Below are 27783 nucleotides of genomic sequence, written 5' to 3' on the forward strand. Positions count from 1 at the left end.
AATTATGACAAAATTCTAAGTAAGTAACAAACTTTATTGTTTTCCCGAGTTAGATATACGACTTAGAAATTAGATTCAAGAAATTATGAAAAAATTCTCAGTCTAAGTATCAAATTCTTTCTTGAATTCACCTATTTCATAAACAAAACAAACAAAAAAGATATTTCGTTCAATAAATTATGACAAAATTCTAAGTAAATAACAAACTTTATTGTTTTCACGAGTTAGATATACGATGTAGAAATTAAATTAATGAAATTATGAAAAAATTCTCAGTAAGTAACCATTTCTTTCTTGAAGTCAACTCTTGGATACGCAATACGGAAATTTCATTCAAGAAATTATGAAAATATTTGTAAGTAAGTAACAAACTCTTTATTAATTTAACCTCTTGGATATACAGTACAGATACTTCATTCAATAAATTATGAAAAAATCTCAAGTAAGTAGCTTTTTTTTTCTCTTTATCACAAACAATTTTCACTTATCTACGCAATGTAGAAATTTAATTCAAGAAATTATGAAAAAATTCTCATTAAGTAGCAATTTCTTTCTTTAAGTTACCTCATGGATACACAATGCGGAAATTTAATTTAAGAAATTATGAAAAAAAAAAAAATTATTTCTTGAAGTCAACTCTTGGATACACAATACGGAAATTTCATTCAAGAAATTATGAAAATATTTTTAAGTAAGTAAAAAACTATTTTTGTTTTCACATCTTTGATATACATTAAAGATAAATCATTAAATAAATTATTAAAAAACCGCAAGTAAGTAACTTTTTTTTTTCTCTTTATCAAAAAAAATTTTCACTTAGCTAAACTATGTAGAAATTTAATTCAAGAAATTATGAAAAAATTCTCAGTAAGTAACAATTTCTTTCTTGAAGTCAACTCATGGATACACAATACGGAAATTTCATTCAAGAATTTCATGACTTAGATACACGATGTAGAAATTTGATTCAAGAAATTATGAAAAAATTCTCAGTAAGTAACAATTTCTTTCTTGAAGTCATCTGTTGGATACAAAATACGGAAATTTCATTCAAGAAATTATGAAAATATTTTTAAGTAAGTAACAAACTCTTTATTGATTTCACCTCTTGGATATCCAGTACAGATACTTCATTCAAGAAATTGTGAAAAAATCGCAAGTAAGTAACTTTTTTTTGTCTTTATCACAAAAAATTTTAACTTAGCTAAATGATGTAGAAATTTAATTCAATATATTATTGAAAAATTCTCATTAAGTAACAATTTTTATCTTGAAGTCAACTCTTGGATATGCAATACGGAAATTTCATTCAAGAAATTATGAAAAAATTGTAACTAAGTAGCAAATTCTTTCTTGAATTTACCTGTTGGACAAACAAAAAAGACATTTAGTTCAAGAAATTATGAAAAAATTCTAAGTAAGTAGCAAACTCTTTATTGTTTTCACGAGTTAGATATACGATGAAGAAATTAAATTCAAGAAATTATGAAAAAATTCTCAGTCTAAGTAGCAAATTCTTTCTTGAATTCACCTGTTGGATAAACAAAAAAACATTTCATTCAAGAAATTATGACAAAATTCTAAGTAAGTTCACTTAGAGTGGCGCGCCACTCTAAGTGAACCTAGATCAACCCAACTTTTTGGATATCTCTCTCACTATGAATCTTTTTGTGTGTCGTGTCTGTGTGTGTCTCGTCTCTATGTGTGTGTCATCACAGAGACGACACAGAGACGATACAGAGACGTCACTTTTATGCAATGTGTAGGAACCAGTGGGGAATCCCCCGCTCGTTTGGAAAGGTGCCAAGGAAAGGCATGCGAATAGCATGTAGTTTCAAATCGTGTTTAATCACGTGTATAGGTCCCATAGAATGAAATTTCTGTATTGTGCATGTAAACGGTGAATTCAAGAATGAGTTTTCAAAACGTGTTTAATCACGTTTCTTGAATGAAGTATCTGTACTGTATATTCAAGAGGTGAAATCAATAAAGAGCTTGTTACTTACTTAAAAATATTTTTTATAATTTCTTGAATGAAATTTTCGTATTGTGTGTATCCAAGAGTTGACTTCAAGAAAGAAATTGCTACTTACTGAGAATTTTTTCATAATTTATTTAATTAAATTTCTAAATCGTGTAGCTAAGTGAAAATTGTTTGTGATAAAGAGAAAAAAAAGCTACTTACTTTCGATTTTTTCATAATTTCTTGAATGAAGTATCTGTACTGTATATCCAAGAGGTGAAATTAATAAAGAGTTTGTTACTTACTTACAAATATTTTCATAATTTCTTGAATGAAATTTACGTATTGTGTATCCAAGAGTTGACTTCAAGAAAGAAATGGTTACTTACTGGGAATTTTTTCATAATTTCATGAATTTAATTTCTAAATCGTATATCTAACTCGTGAAAACAATAAAGTTTGTTATTTACTTAGACTTTTGTTATAATTTCTTGAACGAAATGTCTTTTTTGATTGTTTTGTTTTATCCAACGGGTGAATTCAAGAAAGAATTTGCTACTTAGACTGAGAATTTTTTCATAATTTCTTGAAATTAATTTCTACGTCGTATATCTAACTCGGGAAAACAATAAAGTTTGTTACTTACTTATAATTTTGTCATAATTTCTTGAATGAAATGTTTTTTTGTTTATCCAACAGGTGAATTCAAGAAAGAATTTGCTACTTAGACTGAAAATTTTTTCATAATTTCTTTAATTTAATTTCTACGTCGTATATCTACCTCGTGAAAACAATAAAGAGTTTGTTACTTACTTAGAATTTTTTCATAATTTCTTGAACGAAATGTCTTTTTTGTTTGTCCAAAATGTAAATTCAAAAAAGAATTTGCTACTTATTCACAATTTTTTCATAATTTCTTGAATGAAATTTCCGTATTGCATATCCAAGAGTTGACTTCAAGAAAGCAATTGTTACTTACTGAGAATTTTTCAATAATTTCTTGAATTAAATTTCTACATCATTTAGCTAAGTGAAAATTGTTTGTGATAAAGCGAAAAAAAGTTACTTACTTGCGATTTTTTCATAATTTCTTGAATGAAGTATCTGTACTGTATATCCAAGAGGTGAAATCAATAAAGAGTTTGTTACTTACTTACAAATATTTTCATAATTTCTTGAATGAAATTTCCTTATTGTGTATCCAAGAGATGACTTCAAGAAAGAAATTGTTACTTACTGAGAATTTTTTCATAGTTTCTTGAATCAAATTTCTACATCGTGTATCTAAGTCATGAAATTCTTGAGTGAGATTTCAGTATTGTATATCCATGAGTTGACTTCAAGAAAGAAATTGTTACTTACTGAGAATTTTTTCCTAATTTCTTGAATTAAATTTCTACATCGTGTAGCTAAGTAAAAATTGTTTTTGATAGAGAAAAAAAAAGTTACTTACTTGCGATTTTTTCATAATTTCTTGAATGAAGTATCTGTACTGTATATCCAAGAGGTGAAAACAAAAAGAGTTTGTTACTTACTTACAAATATTTTCATAATTTCTTGAATGAAATTTCTGTATTGTGTATCCAAGAGTTGACTTCAAGAAAGAATTTTTTTTTTTTTCATAATTTCTTAAAAAAATTTTCCGTATTGTGTATCCAAGAGTTGACTTCAAGAAAGAAATTGTTACTTACTGAGAATTTTTTCATAATTTCTTGAATTAAATTTCTACAACGTGTATCTAAGTCATGAAAACAATAAAGAGTTTGTTACTTACTTGGAATTTTGTCGTAATTTCTCGAACGAAATGTCTTTTTTTGTTTATTCAGAATGTGAATTCAATAAATAATTTGCTACTTACTTACAATTTTTTCATAATTTCTTTAATGAATTGTATTTTTTATTTACCCAGGAGGCGAATTCAAGAAAGAATTTGCTACTTACTTAAAGTTTTTGATAATTTCTTAAACGAAATTTCTGCATTGTGTATCCATGAGGTAACATGAGTGCATTACCTATTTACAATTCCTTCATAATTTCTTTAATGAAATTTCAGTATTGTGTATCCAATAGGTGAAAACAATAAAGACTTTATTACTTACTTGCGATTTTATTATGATTTCTTGAATTAATTATCTGTATTGTGTCCAGGAAGCGAATTTAAGAAAGCTATTGTTACTTACTTACAATTTCTTCATAATTTAATGAAATGAATAAAACAATTCTAAAGAAATAAGACGGGTTAAGCTTAAAGATATTTATTGCTTAAACGTATTAACATATTTTTGAAAGAATTTGTTACTTACTTACAATTTTTGATAATTTCTTAAATGAAATTTCTGCATTGTGTATCCATGAGGTAACTTCAAGAAAGAGTTTGTTGCTTACTTAGAGTTTCGTCATAATTTCTTGAATGAAATGTCTTTTTTTTATTTATCCAGGAGGCGAATTCAAGAAAGAATTTGTTCCCATGTGTCTGACAATACACGTATGCAAATTCCTTTTCTTACATCTCTGACGTTTTATTAGACATTCTAAACGTTTGATATTCTAGCTTACTATAAAAATAATGAACACATAACAATGTAATGCATAATATATTTTTAATGAAATAATGCTATGTAGAATATTAATACAAAAAATATATTACGATACATTATTATTATCAATGATTAACTTTGGACATTTTGAATATGTTCCATAAGATAGTTCACCATGTTCTATCTTGATATTATAGATATTGTCTTCTCTTAGTTCGTAATCAGTAGAATAATCGTTATTCCATTTTTAGTCATACACAATTTTTACTGGTGTCTCATCAACAGGCTCAATATGCTTTTCGTCTTTGGTATTATTTGGTTCAATGACTGTTTGATCAATGGCAGTAACGTTTGCTGCTGCTTTGTTTTTCATCGATTCATCTTTATATTCCATCGTGATATTTTCTGACAATGCCCTTTTTATTTTTCTGGCAATTTCACTGTCTATTATCACATTATTTTTACACAGGTAACAGTTTCGGCACGTAGATAAGATATGGTTTACGATATTAGTAGAAGAGTAGGTCTTTCTTTTATTGATCTTCCGTTGAATGCTAATACCCGAAAGGTGACGATTGGATGTATCAGTAGGTAATGTGTTACCTGCAACAGTAGCAAGGAGTTTTCCTCTATCATCAATGATTGTTTTTATGTTGGCATTCTCTTTGAGTGCAATCATCTCTGTAGATCTCAATCTCGCATAACCACCAACATAAGAGTTGAATTTTTTCGGTATTCCAAAGAAATTTAATTCCTTGCTGTCATGACAATGCATGCATACATTTCCAATAGTGCTACCACCTGCACTTGTTTCAAAGTTTAAATACTTCTCTTTGTCAGCATTCAATGCTACAATAACCTTTTTATGTAAACACAATTTATTAAAATGTTCCATATTCAATTTTTTTTTTCAAAGATATGACTAATGTGTTTATCTTTCCATTGCGCAAAAAATACTGATTTAATACATGCAATTGATTAGATAGTGTGAATAACCGGCCATAGAATACAGGTGGGGAAGTCACATCTTGTCTCTGACCAATCACAGAGCGCAATTGTTAGAACTGTAAGCATATTTTGACATTTTAAGTTATGTACAAAAAGAAAAAAATAAATAAAGTTGAAAAATTTCGAATTTTTAAAAAAGTTTGAATTAAACACTTTGAGGATATCGAGTGTCTTTACTGAAAAGAAGAAAAATCACACGGAATCCGGCCACTGAGTCTCTCAATCCCCGTAAAGCTATTTTAAAATATACAAAAACTACTTATTTAACAAAAAAATTTCGTTTTTAATGACCACCAAGTAAATAAAAACCACCTGGAATCAGGCAACAGAGTCTCTCAATCCCCGTAAACCTCTTTTAAAATATACAAAAAACACTTATGTAAAACATTACTTTATTTTTTAAATACCACTAAGAAAACTAAAATCAAACGGAATACGGCTACTGAGTCTCTCTAAACCTGCAATGCCATTTTAAGAGATACAAAAACTACTTATTGATAAGAAAAATTTCGATTATAACGACAACCCCTTAATCGACAACCAACAGGCCTTAGGCGAATGAGTCTCTCAATCACTGTAAAAATCTTTTAAAAGATACAAAAAATGAACATCAAGTAAAGAAAAAACTACACGGAATCAGGCAACTGAGTCTCTCAAACCCTTAAAGCTCTTTTAAAAAGATACAAAAACTACTGATTTAACACAAAAATTTCGTTTTTAATGACCACCAAGTGAAGAAAAACCACACGGAATTAGGCAACTGAGTCTCTCAATCCCCGTAAAGCTCTTTTAAAACTGTGACAATCTAAACCACGACAAAGCACTACTCTCGTGGAAATCAATCCCCATTTAACTCAACCCCCGTGCAACTGAACCCCCTTGTAACTGAACCCCTGTATAACCGACACCCCCGTGTAACTGAACCCCCTTTAACTGAACTCTCATGCAACTCAACCCTCCATGCAACCCATCTCCCTCAAAACACTTTTCAGTCATTTTCTCGTACTGTCGTGGAACTCAATTCCCATTTAACTCAACCCCGTGCAACTGAACCCCCTTGTAACTGAACCCCTGTATAACCACCACACGGAATCAGGCAACTGAGTCTCTCAAACCCCTTAAAGCTCTTTTAAAAGATACAAAAACTACTTATTTAACACAAAAATTTAGTTTTTAATGACCACTAAGTAAAGAAAAACCACACGGAATCAGGCAACTGAGTCTCTCAAACCCCTTAAAGCTCTTTTAAAAGATACAAAAACTACTTATTTAACACAAAAATTTCGTTTTTAATGACCACCAAGTAAAGGAAAACCACACGGAATTAGGCAACTGAGTCTCTCAAACCCTGTAAAGCTCTTTTAAAAGATACAAAAACTACTTATTTAACACAAAAATTTCGTTTTTAATGACCACCAAGTGAAGAAAAACCATAAGGAATCAGGCAACTGAGTCTCTCAAACCCCTTAAAGCTCTTTTAAAAGATACAGAAACTACTTATTTAACACAAAAATTTCGTTTTTAATGACCATCAAGTAAAGAAAAATCACACGGAATTAGGCAACTGAGTCTCTCAATCCCCGTAAAGCTCTTTTAAAAATGTGACAAGCTAAACCACGACAAAGCACTACTCTCGTGGAACTCAATCCCCATTTAACTCAACCCCCGTGCAACTGAATCCCCTTGTAACTGAACCCCTGTATAACCGAAACCCCCGTGTAACTGTACCCCCGTTAACTGAACTCTCATTCAACTCAACCCTCCCTGCAACCCATCTCCCTCAAAACACTTTTCAGTCATTTTCTCGTACTCTCGTGGAACTCAATCCCCATTTAACTCAAACCCCGGGTAGCGGGACCCCCGGGTTACGGGCACCCGGGGGAACCGAACCCCCCGGGGACCTGTAACCCCTGGATCGGAACGCTCTTGCCCCTCAACCCTCCCTGCAACCCATCACCCACAAATCACTTTTCAGTCATTTTCTCGTTAAATTGACAATACGCTCCAAAACATCACTTGTGTATTATACAGTACATAATCATGGCATCTCCTCCAATTCACAAATCCCATTACCCCTTTTTTTTGCAAAGATATAATCAAACCTTAAAAAGTATTATAATGGAGGCTCAGGAGTCTTTGGGGTGCCGGGTGGTCACACAAAATCAGAAAAAATGTTCAATGTTCCTTTAGTAGCTATGTAATTAGATTAAAAATGAAGATATTTATGCAGAGTTTCAGGTAGCTATGGCTAAGTTTGCTAAAAGACCAGTTATTTTCTTGCGAAAACACACAAAATCAGAAAAAATAACTGAATCCCCCATGTAACTGAACCCCTGTATAACCAAAACCCCTTACAACTGAACCCCCCATGTAACTGAACCCCTGTATAATCGAAACCCTGTACAACTGAACCTCCGTGCTACTCGACCCCATTTAACTAATCCCCATGTAACTGAATCCGCATGTAACTGAACCCTCGTGCAACTCAACTCCCTCAAAACACTTTTCAGCCATTTCTTGTTAAAATTATCCGATCGCTAATTACCCTTTTTTTTTCTCCACCTTCAAATGTTCCTTTAGTCATTGCCCAGTTAACACTAAGATGTAAATTGAGTAATCCTCTCGCAATAACAAACCAAATCAGATTATACCCACTTAACCAGATCAAAAATGGCGGCCACACTAACTTGATTAGTAATTGGACTTTCAGTCCTACATTCACGGGTTTCTGCAAAGTGCTATGGACTTCATTGAAAAAATACCAGTTTAAAAAAAAAGAAAAAAAAAGACATTGAACTTTGAAATTGCGTAAATCTCTTGACAAAGAAAGAGTGTATTGACCTGTAGAATAGAATACCTACCAGAAAAACCTGTTTGGTACGGAGGGGCCATAGAAATAGTACCTTGGTTACTACTCACAATTGCTTGCTCAATCTGACAGTATTATAGCCACTTAAAAGTTATAGCAGGTTATAGTTTAGGCTGGATTTACATTTTTAACGCTTATATAGGATTTTGGTTTTACTTGAATTTACACCTCTGTGATAAAACAAGACCTCGCTTATACTATGATAAGTTAGTCTGAAAGAGAATTAAAGGTTTAAAACATTTCAGTTTTTTTCCTCTTTAATATTGTTCTTGTACGTAGGCTACCATTTCCTTTGGAGTAATAAAAACACAAGCTTTTCTTACGGAAGCAAAGAGTGAAGATGAACATTAAAACAAACAAAATTATTGCTTTGCAGATTATACAAAATATATCTTCAAAACTAGCTCAAATATATTGACTAGTGATATTTTCCAATATCTGTAGAATTATAAAAACCTACACTTTACTAAAAACACAAGACCAATCTCCCAAAACACAGGTTGTCCTCTTAGGAGCCCAAAATTCCACGAGTAGCCTGTAGAAAATTAGCACTAACTAATAATTATATCGACCTTGACATCGATAGTGTACAATTATAATGTTTTAGAAAAAAGCTCAAGCAATTTCAGTTTTCAGTAAAGTGTTTGTTTTTTAGAATCCAACGTATATTTCACGAGTCAGTTTATTTGAGCTAGTTTTGTAGATATATCTTAAGTTATTTGCGAAGCAACAATTTATGTTTTCTTTAAATCTCAGCTTCGTCTATATTTCCATAAGAAAAACTTTGATTTTCAAATTAATCTTACTCGTTTTTATTTTTTAAAATAATGTATAAGGAATAAACTGTAAAAAAAGGTTGGATATACCTTTAGTGATTCCCTAACTTGAGTGCTGAAACTAGAAAAGGTCTAAACAAGTTTTTTTTTTAAATGTCATTATGCATAGATTCTACTTCTCATTTCCCTTAAATTTTCACTCAAGATCTATGCAGCTATGTAACGTAAATAAAGAACCCCAGGGGTGCGTCTTCATCAATATATTTGAGAGTTTGGACATAAGAAATTTAGCTATTTTCGTAAGAGCATAAGAGTAAATAAATAACATTTTATTCATTAGTTAGATTTTTCTAAAGCGTGAGTTTTCAGTTTTCACTTAACAAGTAGTTAGGAGTTGGAGTATACAAGAGAAGGAATTGTATACCTCCAATTTAAGACGTTCGAACATGGGAATTTCAACCTTATTATGCTTTTCAGTATTTAAAGTCCAGAAATGGCACCGAAAATTGCCATATGCCTGAACGGTACTTTCAGAAGGAGTTTCTAAGACGAATTTATAAGAGCCAGCAACTTTTAATTAAGCTATTAAATATCTTTCTGCGATCTCGCAGTAGCCTGCTAGCCCAAGCGGCAAAGTTTCTAATAGTTGCATAATGCCAAAAACTATAGTACCATATTATATTTTTTGTTATGACGATCTGTTTGCTACTCTGCTGTATGCTTCATCTGAACCCTGTAAAAAAAATTCACAGTCATACGTCTTCATACTCGCTCTACTCATGCTCAAACTTTTTAATCCCTAGGGGCCTCTAATTTAAAACTGATAGTAGAATATGATACTAAAAGTAAACCCATTTCCCCGTTTTAGGCCTAATTTGAGGAGCCTATTTACTCAAAAATTTCATATTTTAGGACTGTAAACGATGACAAACCAATTGGCATTGAAGCCTCTTTGGGCAAAGATTGCTGTTTTGTGGCACACAACGGCAGAAAACACCCCATTGCTGGGTTTATTGCTGTGTGCATATGGAGAGATTAGTTGTAGAAACTTCCCAGGAAACTCATTTCAGTTGGAGGTGGAAAGTACTAGTGACCTTTTTCAAGTCAAATGTGATTAATTACAGCCAGACCTGCTCTTACACTCTGTTTAGCGGTCCTCCCCTGAACAAAACCGATCAAAATTTTGAGATAGCCATTTTGTTTAACATAGTCTAAAATTCAAATAACTATGCTTTGGGAATAACATGAACCTCCAGAGCGCCTGGGGCAACGGTTATTTTAAAGAAAAGTTTGAAATAAAGTTCGTTCTTGAAAAGGTGTGTACTTTTTGACTTGACAAATTACGGACGAGGTGCACAAGTGGCGTCGTAATCACGGGTAATCTTATTACAAATACATGTGTATTTGGGCAACTTACAGTAAGTTGCCCATTTTTTACATATAGGATTTGTTGTGTTTTTTTTGCAAAAGGGGGAGTGCAACTGTTTGCGTCTGTGATTGCGACTAATTGCGACTGTGACTGCTAGGGACTGCGGCCACTAATGGCTCCGCTTACTTGCAATTAGTAAGACAAATCGGATTGCGACTGCTACGGCTATTTAATTGTTTATACTACTACCACTACTACAACTACCACTATTACTACTACTACTACTTACTAGTACTAGTACTACTACTACTACTACTACTACTACTACTACTACTACTACTACTATTACTACTACTACTACTACTACTGCTACTACTACTACTACTACTGCCACTACTACTGCTGCTATTACTACTACTGCTACTGCTACTAGTACCTCTTTCTACTAATACTTCTACTAATACTAGAACAACTACTATTGAATTAAATCAAAAAAAGTTCAAGTGGGTCAATGTTGCCAAAAATAGGCTTATCTGTAATGTTTCAGGAATGGCTAAGGTTATTAAATTGAAAATTTCAGGGAATGTTAAGGGAGATGTTGAACTATGTAACTTTATCCTCATTAAAGTCAACCCCTATGCAACGAAACCCCATTCGCCTTAATGCTCATTCAACTCAACCACCATGCTGTTCAATCCTCATTTAACTCCCCCCCCCCTCGATTTTACTTAACCTCATTTGACTCAGCGCCCTTGTAGCCCAACCCCCATTTAAGGTTATTTTAAAGAAAAGTTTGAAATAAAGGTGGTTCCTGAAAAGAGGTGTACTTTTTGACTCGACAAATTACGGACGATGTACACAAGTGGCGTCGTAATCACGGGTAATCTTTATTACAAATACATGTGTATTTGGGCAACTAACAGTATGTTGCCCATTTTTTACATATAGGATTAGTTTTTTTTTGCAAAAGAGGGAGTGCAACTGCTTGCGTCTGTGATTGCAACTAATTGCGACTGTGACTGCTAGGGACTGCGGCCACTAATGGCTCCGCTTATTTGCAACTACTAAGAAAACTCAGATTGCGACTGCTACTACTATTTAATTGTTGATACTACTACTACAACAACTACTACTACTATTACTACTACTATTACTACTACTACTACTACTACTACTGCCACTGCTACTGCTGCTATTACTACTACTACTACTGCTACTAGTACCTCTTACTACTACTACTTATACTAGTGCTAGAACAACTACTATTGAATTAAATCAAAAAAAGTTTAAGTTTAAGCCCTTGTAGCTCAGCCCCCATTTAATTCGAAGCTCATTTAACCCAAACCCCATTTGATTCAAAGCCCATACAATGCAACCCTCATTCATTGAGCCCCATGCGACTCAACCTCAGTTTGTCTTAACCCTCATTCAAATCAACCACCAAGCCAATTTTTGGCTCACAGAAAAAACCTTATAATCAGTAATGATACAAACTAAATATCATCCCAGGTCCTGATTTCTGCAATAAATCCATGCCTGGAAGTATCCTTAAATTTGAAGAAGTTTGGCGGCTAGCCAGCTGGGTAAGTTCGTCCAAATTTCTATCTATTAGTTTACTGAAAGATTGCCATTCGATTTGCCACTCAATGGTGTTTCTGAATATTATAATTGTTACCGTTACAATTGCGTCCTACACCCTTTCCCTTTAATGCCTGGATATGAAGGTAAGCTACATACAAAATTTCGATGATTTTGTTGGTTGTGCTTTATTTTCATATTTCTCATGCCCATGATACCAAATAGTACCAATTTAAAAAAAATTTAAGCAACGTTTCTATATAGTTTTGGGCTACAGACAGCCACTAGACTGGGATACAATCAAACAATAGCGGTTCTTAAATTCAAAAAGATCATTCGATGGTTAAGGGGTTGTCTATCTTTTAGCCAACAAATTAAAAAAGTTCTACATAGTCACCGACAAATGTCCCTAAACGACAACTAGAATAGCCTACTAAGAATTGCGCTTTTCGGTAATTTAATGTAAGGGAATATATTCTGTCTGTCCCTCCCACAGTTTATAGAATTAGCAGTATGATCATACCCTATCTCACCCATTATAAGAACCCGGACCAAGGTGCGAGTGCTCCAGAGAACGTTTTTGCAGATATAAATATAAGCGGCATTAGATCTTTTCACGGGTAGACAAGTCAGATTTCTCTTGGACACGAAACAAGTGGAAACCTGCTATTACGAATAATGCACTTTGTAACCATTTCTCACTGATTGACGGAAACAGACTAACCCGCTAATGTAGAAATAAGTGGGAGGAGCTTTTTGTTCGTACCAAGAATGAAGACCAGAAATGATCTGCGATAAACTTACTGGATAATTCTATAAACTGTGGTCCCTGCGGATAGCCCTACACATCATGTGAGTGCAATGGGATATGTAGACGCAAGAATTAAAGCAGCTTAAGAAACAGAAAATATATAGCATAAACATGTAAATGATTGTACATTACACACATCGACAAAATGAATACTTGATACTTGACTCTCAATATGTGCGGATTGTTACATTTTGATGATTTTAATTGTCAAGTTAAGACATTTTAATTATAATTTTCATTTTTTTCATTTAAATCGTTATATGAAAAAAGTTCCAACAAAAAATTTGAAAAACTTGATTGCAATTCAAGCTAAAACCCTGTAAACTTCCGATCTGGTGTTAAGTTACGGGCACTGCAATACAAGGTGGAAGCTGCAAACGAATCAAGAATTAAATTTCTTAAAATTGTAGTTTTACCAAAACCAAGGTTGAATTGACCAATTTGAATTTATCAAAACCAGGTTGAATTGAATTGGGTTGAGTTAGAAGGGGGCTGGGATACACGCACATAGTCCTGACTTAGTTTGACACCCTTTTCAATATTTTCTAAGAAATTACCTTAATATCCTTATCCGTTGACGTTATAGATACGTCCTTTTGAGAACCTGGATGAATATAGGGAGCTTTTTGCAGTTCAACATCCCCTTTGACATTTTCTTAAATTTTTGAATTACTACCATCAGCTACCATCAGCTATTCCAGAGATTTTGCAGATGCGGTATTTTGACAACCTGGTAGCACATAGTGTTTTAGACGCTGTTTTGACAACCTGGACGGATATAGCGTCTTATGGTTTTCAACACCCTCCTCAACATTTCCTGAAAGTCTCAACTTGATACCCTTAGCTTTTCGTGAGATGTTGCAGATACGTCATTATGACTAATTGGAATCTCATTGTGTCTTTTGGTTTATTTCAATATCCCAAGAAGATTTCAATTAGAGATCCTTGATCGTTCTAATTTATTACAGGTACACTCTTTCGACACCCTGGATGCAAGCAATGGTTTGGATTTAGTTTTATATATCCTTAAGAATTCCCTGAAAACAGCGTAGATATGCCCTTTAGTAATCTTCATACATATGGTTTCTTCTTATTTAGTTTAACAGCCCCCTAAACATTGTCTGAAAATTTCAACCCAATACCTATAGCATTTTCTGAGAAATTGCGATTAGACCCTTTTGAAAACCTGTATAGACATAGTGAATTTTGATTTGGTTAAATACTTTCCTATACAAAAAACCTTAGAAATCTCAAGTTAAAACCCTTAGCAGTTCCTGATATTTCATACATTCACCCTTTTGACAACCTGCATGCAGATAGTGTCTTTTACTTAGTTCAGAACATACTTCAACATTTCTTGATAGTTTGACATGATATTCTTAGCCGTTACTGAGAAATTGCAAATGCGCCTTTTTGATAACCTGGATGCACTTTGTGCGTTTTGATTTAGTTCAGCTTATTACTCAATATTCCATGATAGTGTCAACTTGATACCCTAAGCTTTAACTGTAATATCGCAGATACATCCTTTAGACAACTTGGACACACATGGTGTCTTTCAATTTAAGTCTGACATCGCTATAAAACTTCTCTGAACGTTTAAATTTAATATCCTTCGGCTTTTCTGAGTATGGATCACAGTTTATATATTTATCCCGTATGATCTTTCCCTATCTCACCCATTATAAAAACCCGGACCGAGGTGCGAGTGCTCCAGAGAACGTTTCTGCAGATATAAACATAAGCGGCATTAGATCTTTTCACGGGTAGATAAAGAACAATCACCTACGGAACAAGTACTGACAAAACCACTTGGCCGGCTCAACCAATAAGTGGACAATAAATGCAGAAATAAGTGGGAGGAGCTTTTTGTTCGCACCAAGAATGAAGAGCCAGAAATCATCTGCGGTAAACTTACTGGTATATTATATAAACTGTGCTATGGATGCACAAAGTTTCTTTTGATTTAGTTCAATGTCTCCCTGAAAATGCAGCAAAAGTTTCAGCTTAATAACCTTAGCCTTTCCTTAGATTTTGTACATCTGTCTGTCGGCAACCTGGATGTAGATAGTAGCTTTCGAATTAGTTCAAACTCCCCCCCCTCCCCTAGAACTCCCTGAAAGTTCAGACTGATTACCCTCAGCCGTTCCTGAGACATCGCAAATATGACAACCTGGCAACCCGTTTTGACAACCTGGATTCACATAGTGTCTTTAGATTAAGTTTAACCTTTCCCTCACATTCACTGAAAGTTTCACTTTGATATTCTTATCCATTCCTGAGACTAAATATTCAACCTTTTGGTAACCAGGATGCAAAAAGTGAGTTTTGATTTAGTTTAACATCCCCATTAACATTCTCTGACAGTTTCAACTGAATGCCCATAGCTTTTCCTGAGATTTTCCAGATGCTTCGAACTAAAAAGCAAATGTCGAATCAAATGTTTCGAACTAAAAAATCAAGTGTTAATCATGGTCCCATTTCTTTTCTTTTCCTCGAAAATCTTCTTTTTAAGGAAAGTTAATTAATCCATTAAAACAAAGAGTAGAATAGCAAACATAAAGCAAATAATAATTCAAAAAGTTAACACGATTAGAAATCGCTATGAATGATTAAGTAATACACAAAACGAACAAAACGAGATTACAATGAAAGATCAATTCAAACTTAAAACGAACATTAACGGATCATTTAAGCTAAGCCATCAAGCAGCATATTAAATGAGATTCAATCCGCTTAATCATCCTTTGTAACTGTTCTCACAAATCAAGGATTGAAAATGTCCGGTTTTATTGAGTCAAACTCTCAAACTTCAGCAAGTTAGGGCACAAATGCTCAAAATGAGCGTTAACCGACAAACAATTCCAGGCTGAATGAAAATACACCGTATTAAGTTAATAAAGCCTTTTTAGTTCGAAACAATTACTCCTAATTAGCCTTTTAGTTATTTTGATGTCAGGCTAATGATTATGAAAGTGACAGATATACATACTTCAGTAGAAAAAAAAAACAACTCAAAACTAACTATTTTCAAGAAATCTAAAACAGGGATGCTGGCAGAATAACAAAACCTAACATTAAATATAGGAATAGGAAAATCACTTGAGCTTAACTTACTTTCACACTGAGGCGGCTTTGCACTCCAGTTGCCAGAAGGAAGGCACGTTAACTCAGAAGGGCCAATTAAACTGTTGCCATTTGCACATGTGAAGTTGACTTTGGTTCCCATCTTATTCGCTGCAGTGGAAACTTTTAGTCCACGCCTAAGATCCATTAAAGATTGACACTGAATTGCTGAAATGTAATATATCAAATGATTGCCACTTATTCTAGTCGAGATGAATGGAATTCAAAATTCATATTTCCCCGTTTTTAAACAAGTGAAATATCGTTAACACTTTTCCTTCAAAACAATTAAAATTAGTATAGCAATGAATATAAAACAACAAGTATACTCTAGTTATTTAGATATAGAAATCAAGGACAAAACATGCATTTGGTAACAATCGCCAATTGATAATAATTTGACTGTGAATATTTATGCTAAATGTAATAGTAATTTATTTAAGAAGATTAAAACACCTCTAAAGGATGATGAACAGAAATTAAGAAAAAAATGCTCCTTCAAAATCTTCTTTGTGTGGTAAGCAAGCTATAATTACAAGTGCAACTCAAATGGTATAAAGAAAAAGGTAAAGAGTAAGAATTCAATTTCAAACCTTGTCAAATCTAAGTCTTAGGCTACAAGCTTAGCCCTTGTTGAATATAGATGAAAAAAAAAATGTTCGACTAGGTGACGAACTTGGATTCGTCACCTTGGAGAACTTGGATTTATAAACTGAAATTATAACTCTTAAAGTAGATACTTAGCAAAAAGAAAAGAAAATCAAGCAAATGCTTTAATACTCTCTATCAGCTACCTCAAATTAGAAGGCAGTTAAAATTTTCTAACGTCATGATGACGAAATTAACCGAAAGTAAGTTAAAGGCAGTTGCTGAGAATACGTCTGTCACAGAAACAGAACGAAAGAAAAGCAAAAATTAGAAAACACAGATTCCAGGATCTGAAATAAAAAAAAAAAAAAAAAAAAAACAAGGATATGTGAATCAGATATATTCTTTCAGAAGATATAAGACCACATTAATAATTTGCACATATAGTTATGTAGAGTTAGTGTAAATAGAGAAAATATATAGTTATACGGATACACAAGGATATATGCATTTGAATTTTAAGTTAATAGATTTTAATTTTTTTCTTATGTCTCTTTAACTCTTTTAAGCCGTGTGATACAGTATAAATAGAATATATTAGAATATTTAACGTTTTAATTGCAGTTTTCTCTAAAGTCGATGTTTTCTTCATATTACAAAATAATTTCTGTTAATCTAGAAACTTTGGAATTGAATATTACATTCAAAGTAGCACATATAGTATTTTCCTTAGTAAAATTACGTTGCTAAGAAGTAAATAGCCCATAAGAGCCTACAATTAGCAGACCCCTCTCCGGAGAAAAAAATAGGTCTTTTTTTATCTTTGCGAAAAAGGAAGGAAACAGTTGGTTTCCATGTAATTACAGTGCGTTTTAATTGGTTATCAGATTTTAAACTCTAGCTGGACCTATTTAAAACTCTTACTAAGAATAAACATTTCAGTGATTAGTTTTGTATATATAATTGTGCGTTTTGCTTGTGCATGGCAAAATCTATGCCTTGTTCGTATAATATTTGAAATTTGCATTCACAGATTTTTTTTTTTAAAACCAAATTTTGACACATTTTTTACTCATTTTCAACCAATTTTCGACGTATTTTGAAGCAGCTACATCTAACTGAAACTTCAAGGCCATTGCAACTGTAACCTATAAAATAATGTCCGTCAATATTGGAGAACAAACCACACTCAACAATAGCTTGAAAATTTTTCGAGAACTTTGCTACAAATTCAAAGACTGAATCAAGTGAGATAGAAGCAATTGTATATTATGCCTAGTAGCAGTGTCACCACCCCGGCCTGGAAGAATTTACTAAGTCTGAGAGGAAAAATTTACTCAATTGTATCTTTTTTTACTAAATACTCCAAAAAATTTTTGGCGCGTGTGGCTACCCCCGCACGTGCACCGTCAAGCATCGATTTTGACTATAGGTGAATTCGCTATAGGATTTTCACATTCTTTTATCCTTTTCTTCTGTTTTTTCTTTTTTTTTCTCTGTTCTATTTCCTTTCGTTTTTATTGAAATAAACCTACTGCTGTCGCTTGTCACTCGATTTTTTTTTTTTTAATTAAAACTACAGATATCACTGCATGGGCTGACAACATCGATTCGTTGGAGTTACGGGAAGCGGAATATTTCTTTTCCCTAAAAAGCGTGGAGCTACTTCTGATTGGTTGAGGGTAAGAGAGGGCTCGCACAGCACAGAAGCAAACTCCACCTTGAAGGCTCTCTGTTTTATGAATCCTTCATAAGTCTGTTGCTAAACTATTTTTGTGCGATTAGGGTCGGTCATGACTGTCTGAGAAGGAGAAACAACAACCTGCTTCGAATTTTCACCAGTTGGTAAACTACTGTCCTGTTTGATCAAATCACTTCTTGCAGACTTGACAGTTGTCTGTTTGCGCCTGCAGAAAATGAATTCAAAAGGGCAAAAGTTGTCTAGCCACTCTTACAGTATCTTGTTGGAAGAAAAGATCTACTGGAAACGGAATGCGAGCAACACCCCACCTAGTAGGCCTTGTCTGTAATTGACGGCTTTTTCTTGCCATCTCCTTAGGGGATGCTGTCCTGGTGCCGATGAAGCGCTCAAGAACCTCGAATGCATCGATCCTTCTGTTGCTTTGTGCAGCTGCGTAAAGCACACAGTAATTTACTTTCTGAGTAGACTGGAGTTTATTGCTATTGGTAGTTTTTGGCACCTGACAAACAAGAAACACTGCCGCCAAGACAAAACTCGTTTCCACCTTGAGATTCTTGACACTATCTGCGGTGGTATGGACCAAGTCGCTATTCTTCATTTTCATTTTCTCTGCGCACCGTTTGTTTCTTGTGCATTATCGCAGCAACAGCTTCCGTCTTTAGCCTATTTCAAAGCTTTCTCTTGATGTTTGACAAAAATGAGAACTGCCTTTCAGAGTCAGCAGATGAACGGGAGAGACAGCACAGCTGCAAGATAAATTCGTAAGGATCATCAAACACGGGTTTCCCCATACCATCTTTCACCAACTGCAAATTTTTCCAGCACATATCAGGTTCAAACATGTCACTAGGTATATTTTTCAATAAGTCTGTCCTAGACTCTAATTCTGACCACTGCACATCAAAGATGTCTCTTTTTCCCTTTATTTCCCTGTCAACCTTCTCGAACCAATATGGAAATCGAACCATGAATGGTACTAGTGTTCTGACTGAGCCACTCAAAGTAACGACACGATCGACGCACTCGAGTTTCTTGAGCGTTTCATCGTCCGTTTCGAACCTCTTGGTGATCTGGCTGCAGAGCTCTACATAATATAACCTTTAGCTTTTTCGGAATTCTCCAAGCTTCAACCGAAAACAAATGTAACAAATGACATTCAGTGTTTGGCCCGAAGTTCAAAATGCTAAGAGGAAGAACTACACTCTGGAGTGTGTGATTCTCCAGGGAGAGTTTCAAAACTTCCTCATGTGCGACCCTCTCTATCACAACGAGCTTCACAAAGCATTTCAATAGCGAGGTAAATGTAGTTCTGGTGCTATTCAGAATACTGTGAATGCGAACTGCTCTGCTCTGAAACTCCAAATTGAGCACATTGATCTTCCTCAGTGTGAAAGACAGAATATATAGAAATGCTTTTCAGAAGGGATCGTTCATGAAACGGTAAATCGGCCTTGCCTTCTCCCGACTAGCCCTATCAATGTAAATGTTGTTAAATTGATCGCCCAAAAGCAGAGTCAAGGCAATCCACTGTTCTAAAATCCTCTAAACCACTGCTTCGAGAGACAGCCGTCGTGTTGCACTGATGAACAGCATCCTGTGTTTGTCAATATTTGTAAACTCTTGAAACTGTTCATACTCCTTGACCGGGTTTGGATTAAAACCAATATAGTTGACTAGGTATCTTATAAAGTCTTCCACGCTTTCCGGTAAGAGTTTTGAATATTGAGAAGAGCACAGTGCCAAGGAATTACTAGAACAGCCTAAGGTAAACAGGTGACGCACCTATTCTTTGAGTATATAATAATTGTTTCGGATACAAGTTTTTGGCAGTAAGTTAAAAACTTATTATTTCATTGCCAATAATTTCTTTTTCTTCTTAAAATTGCATGTATTACAGGAGCCATGTAATAGGTGTCATTGCAAACTTGAAAAATAACTGTATAGAAAACTCTCCAGCTAGTATTTTCTAACCTTTCTAGTCATTTTTAAGGGTCAAGTACCCCTTAGAGATACCTATTCTTGGGTAAAATTGCAGTCAGCTGCTTCAATATGACTGGAAACGGCTTTCATATTGCATAAAACGTATATGTCATGACGACAGAGGACCTGAAAATAAGCGTACTTTGTCAATTGGCACCTGGACTATAGGCTATCTTAGCCTACACATTGGGAGGAAATAGCCATTAGAAATTTGTATGGAGGACTCAATATTTTGCGGTTCTGTCCAACCGTTAGATAAAACACTAAACACTTCATGGGTAAGTTTTTCCTCCCCGGTTAGGGCTTACCGCACCACTGGGTGCTGAACATCCTTTTTGTTCAGTTTTTCACCACTTTAAGCCAAAATTGACCATGCACCCTTGTGCTTTGAACACACACATCATTGAATTCAAAATTGTAATAAAAAATAAATTACTGACTGCAGAATGGATTCTTAAAAAAGAAAAAATGTTGATTGTATCCACACTTCAGATTTTCAAAGCTTCACGCGATACACTGATGTTGATGAAGAGGGGGAAGGGACTGAAATTGAAGCCATACAATAAAAAATATCATTTCAGACAGAAGAAAATATTCAGACTTTTTTCAACAGAATGAAACTTGGCACAAAATGCATTTAACAGTGTTATTCATATTTCTGGAAAATTTACTAAAGAACTTACTAAATTTAAAAAATATACTAAATTTGACTTCGATTTACTAACTTTGCTAACTTGGGTCCGTTTTCACTAAATGTAGTAAAATTTTGCTTTGTGTGGCAACACAGCCTAGCAGTGAAAAGCAAGCATTTTCCCCATGCCATGAGGCTTTAACCTAGCGTACTTAAAAAAAGATGTTGCTTTATAATTTAGCTTAACGTACTTAAAAGAATATATTGTTTTAATGTTTAGTTTAACGTTACAAAAAAATGTGTTCTTGTTTGAATATTAAATTAAGCTGAAAATATGTATTTTAAAAGTCAAAATGTTGAATTTATTGTGTTTATTTTTATCAAAGCATTCCAAAACTTAAAAATAACAGAGAATAAGAATGATAATTTAACTACACATTCCTTGTAGCTTAATTATTCGATGGGAATTAAATAAATTACATTAAGAAAAATCAATCGAAATTTTTTAGAAGTAGTTATAAAATTTACTTTAATCTTATTTAATAAAACATTTGCTCTTCTTTCTAACACAAACTTGCTGCTATCATTGGATAACCACAGAAAAAATAAGAAACAGAAAGAAAAGGAAGAATGAGTAAACATGGCTCCTCCTTCTCTGAGTAATTGATTAGAAAAGTAGTTTATTATCGGCAAACAGACACACATCCGGACGACAAGACAAACCAAAGAAGGACACAAGAATGAGAATCCCACAGTTAAAATCACTGGGGATCAATTGGTGGACCTTATTTTGTTTTTGCTCATAGACATGACGCTTCAAGAATCGAAATTGAAGTTCCCTGCGCAAAAAAATTTCCTAAAGAATAATAACAACATAAGAAGGATGTCTCAAGAGGACATCCTTCCTCTTGGGACATCCTTTCTTTCTTCAAAAAAAAAAAAAAAAAAATTCTTTTAAAGTAAAATATAGAGAGCTAAGGACAACTCTTCTTAAGTAAGAACATGTTGTGGTAAGCTGACAATTCTAGTCAGAATTTTTGATAAAATAAATAGATAGACATAATTTGACTAAGATAAGAAGTTTTGAAATAACCACATTAGCCAAAGCTACAGGATGTGCAGTTTGAAATAGAAAACTGAGATATAACTACATCCCTGTTTTGAAACAGAATACATGTTTTGGCTTATTCAATATATGGTAGCGCCGCTGACAAGCGAGCACCATTTGCCTTCTTTCTATGAGATATCTTTGACCTCAGGTTATTGCTAAAATTCGGATTTATTTGAGTTGATGTAAGTGTATGTATTGCTTATGGTTCTAAGTTGTGTATTGTATCTGTAATCATGTTGGGACACTGTACCCTGTACCGTTATTGTCTAGAGCCAATTACTCTGTACAGTTGTTGCCCAGAGACAATTAACCTCTACCGTTTTTGCCCAGAATCAATTAAAAGCAATCGATAATTGTTATCTGTTCTCTCGCAAGCTCAGCAGGCAAACGTCTCCTTGTACTTAGATTTGGCTACCCACAGATTGAGACGCTATCCATAGTTATTAGGACCAAAACTTAGGTCACTAGTCTTGCTCTTACCAGGTCACTTTACCACATCTAGTGGATATAGCCAGGCTACTTCACCACATTGACCAACAATTCTGAAACGTCTAGATCTATGACAATATAGCCTTTTCATTAAATAACCTAAAAAGCACAGCCATGCTTACTTCCCAATTTCACACCAAACCGACAACCCACCTTGCTTTCCACCTAACAATATATTGTTAATTAGAAAGTGAATGACCACAACTGTTGCACATTGTAGTAGCTGTGACTGATCGTTGTACTATCGCACTAATCTGGTATATTATATGAAGATAGGTAATCGCCGAAACTACCCTTTCTTCTTAATCAAGCTCCTGTTCATAGTTCGCAAAAAAAAAGATTAAAGAGGTCAGATCAGGGACGTGTCCAGGATTTTTTTTTTTTTTTGGGGGGGGGGAAGTTACTCTAAAAAGTTTGAAAAACGGATCAAAGATTGGCTTTTAGCCTATTCTTTTTTTACGTTTTTACGAGGCGGACAAACATTTCGAGGAGGGTCAAACGCCTTAGCCGCCTAGATATGGCCTTGGGTCAGATGATACAAATATTTTCCGAAAACCACAATAAAAAGGTTTAACTAAGTTTTTTTTCTTAATGCTTTCTTTATTTGTCAGAAAATTTAAACCCTCACTTCAAATCAAAGAAATCTCGTTAAAATTGGACTGTTTTATATATATTTTTTTTTTATCATTAAATAAGACTGGCAATTATATACAATCCGTAAATGCTAGCCAAAATAAAAAAAAAAAAAAAAAAAAAAACAGTCGAAGGACTAGACGTGAGGCAGCATCAAAATAGAAACAAGGACAAACCTTTTACAATTATGTTGATACTATGACTATGCCTTGTTGGCGTTATGCATGTATAAATTCCCGAGTCATCTTTCTGTGCATGTATAATACTCAAACGGAATTCTATCTGTGGGTCACGGCCAACATCTGTGGTCCAATCTCCTTTGTATTTCCTAGGAAATAATTATTAAGTGAGATAAAATACTCAATATGTTTGGGAATCAGGGGCGGGTCCAGGATTTTTTTAGAGGGGGGGGGTGGGCAAAATAGGTTGATCCGATAAACTTGCGTTAGGGGCAAGTTTAATTAACGCAAACTTGCGTTAATTAAGTAAATTAACCACTTCAGACTACGTTAGGGGGGCCCTCGCCCCTCCACTGGATCCGCCACTGTTGGGAATAGTTACTTTCTATAACAATACGCAAATTGAATTTTCGGGTAATTTGTTTAAATTATATTCGATCCAGAAGTCAAAGCCTAAATCGGCAAAAAGTTACTATACGTTGCACACATAGAGGGGATTCTGGCCTTACTCCCCCCCCCCCAAAAAAAAAATCCAAGGTTTTCAACAGTTTACCATCATTGGTTTATTTTTTCTATAATTATATTGTTTTTTTTTCTAGTTTGCCTTCCGTCCCCAAAAATGATTCTGTTTACCAGGATTAATCAATCAAAAGTAATTGTAACTTTTTCTATTAAAGTTCACAACGAATTACAGTGTCGGATCTTCCAAGTCAGGTCGCCATCTTTTGCTCTGAATATAAGCTTGAGATTTAGATAAACAATTTGTAAGATGAGGGAAGGAAGAATCTAAGCTTTAAAATTTATGTGCTTGAATAGCCTACATACGTCATCAATTTTGCCTTTTTTATTTTATATGAACCTAAATCAATTACACAAACTAAACTCTGATTTCAATCATCAAACAGTAGTGTAGCCACTCTGCTTTCAAAGACACGCCCTCCCCAGACATGCCCTCCCTTTTCCCATTGAATTTAAAGAAATGCCCTCCCTTTTCCCATAGAATTTTAAAGACATGCCCTCTCACGTCAGGAAACACACCTGTACAATACGGTCAGCTGTTTCTAGGTGACATTCCCGCCCTTGGCAAGAGTTCAATGGTTAGGTTAGGTGTTCTTCTACGATACATCCCATTGTTTTTCTACGGCAGCCCTCTGGCGTCATGGTAAACACCCCCGGATTTCAAACGCATGCCCTCTGAGGTCACTGTTTCTATGCAAATTAACACCCCTGGCAATATTCCCATTATTGGCAGGATATCAATGTCCTTGGCAAGAGTTGAATGTCGACTTGAATGTCCTTTTCGGTTAGGTCAGGTGTTTTTCTATGACACAGCCCTTTGTTTTTCTACGGTCACCCTCTGACTTCATGTGACAGACCCTCGCACCTGTACAACGAAGTCACCTGTTCTATTAAAGGGAAAACACCTGACAAGACTCCATGACACACCCCTCTGGACTCCAATGACGTCATACGACTTACCCCGTTCCAAACGGACAGGTCTATTATGCCTAACCTTGCGTCAGGAACCCATAGGGAATCCCCGCTTGTAACGTAACGGCAGCTTACACCATATGTAATTAATGTGCAACGCTGTCACCTAATACTTTTTTTTCGCCCAAAACCCCCAAAGCGTTTTTTTCATTAACTTAATGGCGGCACATACTTTATGTAAGGGCAGCGCATCTTACACATGAACGATGCATCCATCACTGCCAGATAATACCATTTTGACATTTTTCGCCCAAAAGCCTTAAAACATTTTCTTTTTCGGCGTTTCATTTTTCGCTCGAAAGGTCATTCCCTTCCAATGGTACAGCGCCCCAAGCAAGTCGTTCATGAAACCATCCACAATATTTTGTATCTTGAACCATATTCCAAAAATACCGATTGCGTGACACCTGAGATTCCCCATTTTTGGCAAACGCTAAAATGATGTGTTTACACCCAAAATTTGGCACGCAATCGGAAAACATATATTTCCAGGAGACATTTGCTCTCAAGATATTAATAACGATAAAATGAAAATGTATCGTTTCTTTACGCAGGTTCTTAGATTTCAAACTATTGCGACAACAGGCCCCCCTCCTTCTAGCATGCAATGCCGGAGGAATAAGGTTGATATTAGATGCAAATTTAAGACAAATTAAGAGTTTTTAAGGAAAAAATCCATTTCTTTTAGTATCTGTTAGATTTTCACCTTTTCCATGGGAACCATTCCTTGATGTCTCCACCGTAACTTTTAAGCTGTAGCTCATCCCACAATGACATTACAAGACTACCTTCCCCCAACCCTGAAAAGACATCATTTCCACCAAGACATTGATCAATCATTTCCTATTAAAAATTATGTCTTTAAATCCCACAATTAAAGTTTTTTGCAACCTAAGCCAATCATGATGCCCCACAATATACTCTACACTACTATAACATTTCATTCATCTGCCACCGCCCATACCCATCCCCTGAGTGACCTGGTATTAGTGATACATTTAAACCATATTAAGAGATTTCTTTGAAGGACTTTTAACGAGATGTACCGTTGCATTGAGTATTGTTATATTTCACTCCCCCTCTAGCGAAAAATTCCTTTAAAACCTCCCACCTTATCTTTAAGCTCTACAGTATACTAGTCAATGACAATGCATACAACCTTGGTTAGTTATGGATGATATTAAAAACCCCCATGACATTGCTACATCTCCCCCAAGACATCTTTCAGGCATTTCCTAATAAAAATTATGCCTTTAAATCCTGTGATTCAAGTTTTTTGCAACACATTCCTACCGTGATGCCCCAAAAATAAGAACCCTTGTTTTGAATTGTACCTACTATACAATCTACATGGTTTTTAGTGATTCAAGTTCTCTAATAGCTTGCAATAAACAAAAATATCCCGGTGCTCCAAAATTTCCCCTTTCAGCATACAATCAGGCAACAAATAGACCCTATGGTTACATTCTATTGAATCTCAATCAGAATACACCCGAGGATTTGCGTGTAGTCACAGACATTTTTGACAATGAAATTACCGTATATCTTCCAGTGAACAGAAAAAAAGGTCATTAGTTGCCATCAAGACACTGAAGAAACTACATGAAAATAGACATTTATTTTCCGCCCTAAGCCGTTAAAAACTGGCACTTAGGAAAGCCAAATTCAAACATGGTATTGAAAAAGAATTCATCAATCTCATATCTGAACTTTGTTTAAATTTTAGGCGAGGACAATGTTCAATTGTCAGAAATAGTTAAGCAACAGAGTTAACAGTAGTTAAGCAACAGAGAAAGCAACACCGCTCCATTGTAAGTGCACAAGCGAGAAGCAATAACAAAGGAAAACATTTAAAATATAAACGAAAACGTCTTCTCCATGCGGGTGGTAGCTTTTTTACACTTTTACTGCCAATAATTGCAGGACTTGTGAACAGTTTTCTCTAGAAAAAATGGCTAAGCCGTACAAACTGACAGCAATAGAGCTTCCCTTTCACAAATGAAACACTTTGAGGATAATCTCAATAAAGTTATTAATGATGAGGATATTGCCGACGATAAAACTACTTTTGCTTCAAGATTTACTTCAACAAGTGGACAGATATAACCCCTAGCGCATTATACCGGTCAATGTAAGTCTCATTGATAAAAAGGATACACCTCAAAATTATGGAACAAAACAACCAAAGAAAGAAGATTCAATATTGTCCAATGTTTCTCCAAGTGTTGGAGACCTACTACCACACTCATATCGTGAGAAGAGTAAAAGATTCTTGACATACCTCATATAATGTGAGCACATTGAAGTTGTTCGTAGAGGGAAACGAATTATAATTCAAAGAAAACTTATAATCTACTTGATTTAATATATGATATGGTTACAAATCGTAAAGGACATTAATCATTTGACAATCATCTAAACAAATTTTTGATTACACTAAACTTCCCGAAAAGTATTATTACCAATAAGCAAATTCTAAAAATATTAATAGAGCATAGCAAGAGTCTAACATTAAAATAAGAAAAAGAATTTTAAATCAATCTTGAAAAATATTAGAACACTTACCGCTACTAAAAGTAGTAGTACCAGTAGAAATAATGATTTGATGACACCGGCGATGGTGAGACAAAAGCAAATACAACTTGATATCAGCTCATCACCATTATCACCACCCACTAGTATGGAAAAGGGTAGTTGATACTACATTACGTGTTTACGTTCAAAATTTTGGAAGTTTTCAAACGTGCTTATGAAAATATTAGTAAAGTGGGAAGTCTAGGTTCCCCCTCCACACTTTCTCAGGTCTCAGGAATTTAAAAAAGGCTTGCAAAAGAGTGTCTACAAAATGAGCCAAGGTACACTCTACATTGAAATCAAAGGGCTCGTGGTAATCATTATTGAAAAATTAAAGCCTTTTCTCCACTGCAAATTATGCAAGCAGT

General features: G+C 34.4%; 1 protein-coding gene across 2 annotated transcripts in view; it reads right to left on the reverse strand.

Moving 5' to 3' along the window:
• Positions 1-27783, reverse strand: part of Hasp (Hig-anchoring scaffold protein) — a 359559-nt gene that overhangs the window by 21859 nt on the left and 309917 nt on the right. For both annotated transcript variants that reach the window (XM_089094509.1, XM_089094508.1), the window contains 2 exons: positions 23348-23499; positions 16029-16205 (listed from right to left, as the gene is read on the reverse strand). In XM_089094509.1, coding sequence (XP_088950635.1) covers positions 16029-16205; positions 23348-23499 — 329 coding nt within the window. The remainder of the gene's footprint in view (positions 1-16028; positions 16206-23347; positions 23500-27783) is intronic.

This window comes from Artemia sp. Qi Xiang Cuo, chromosome 9, assembly GCF_049724085.1.
Source record: "Artemia sp. Qi Xiang Cuo chromosome 9, ASM4972408v1, whole genome shotgun sequence".
Lineage (NCBI taxonomy): Eukaryota > Metazoa > Arthropoda > Branchiopoda > Anostraca > Artemiidae > Artemia > Artemia sp. Qi Xiang Cuo.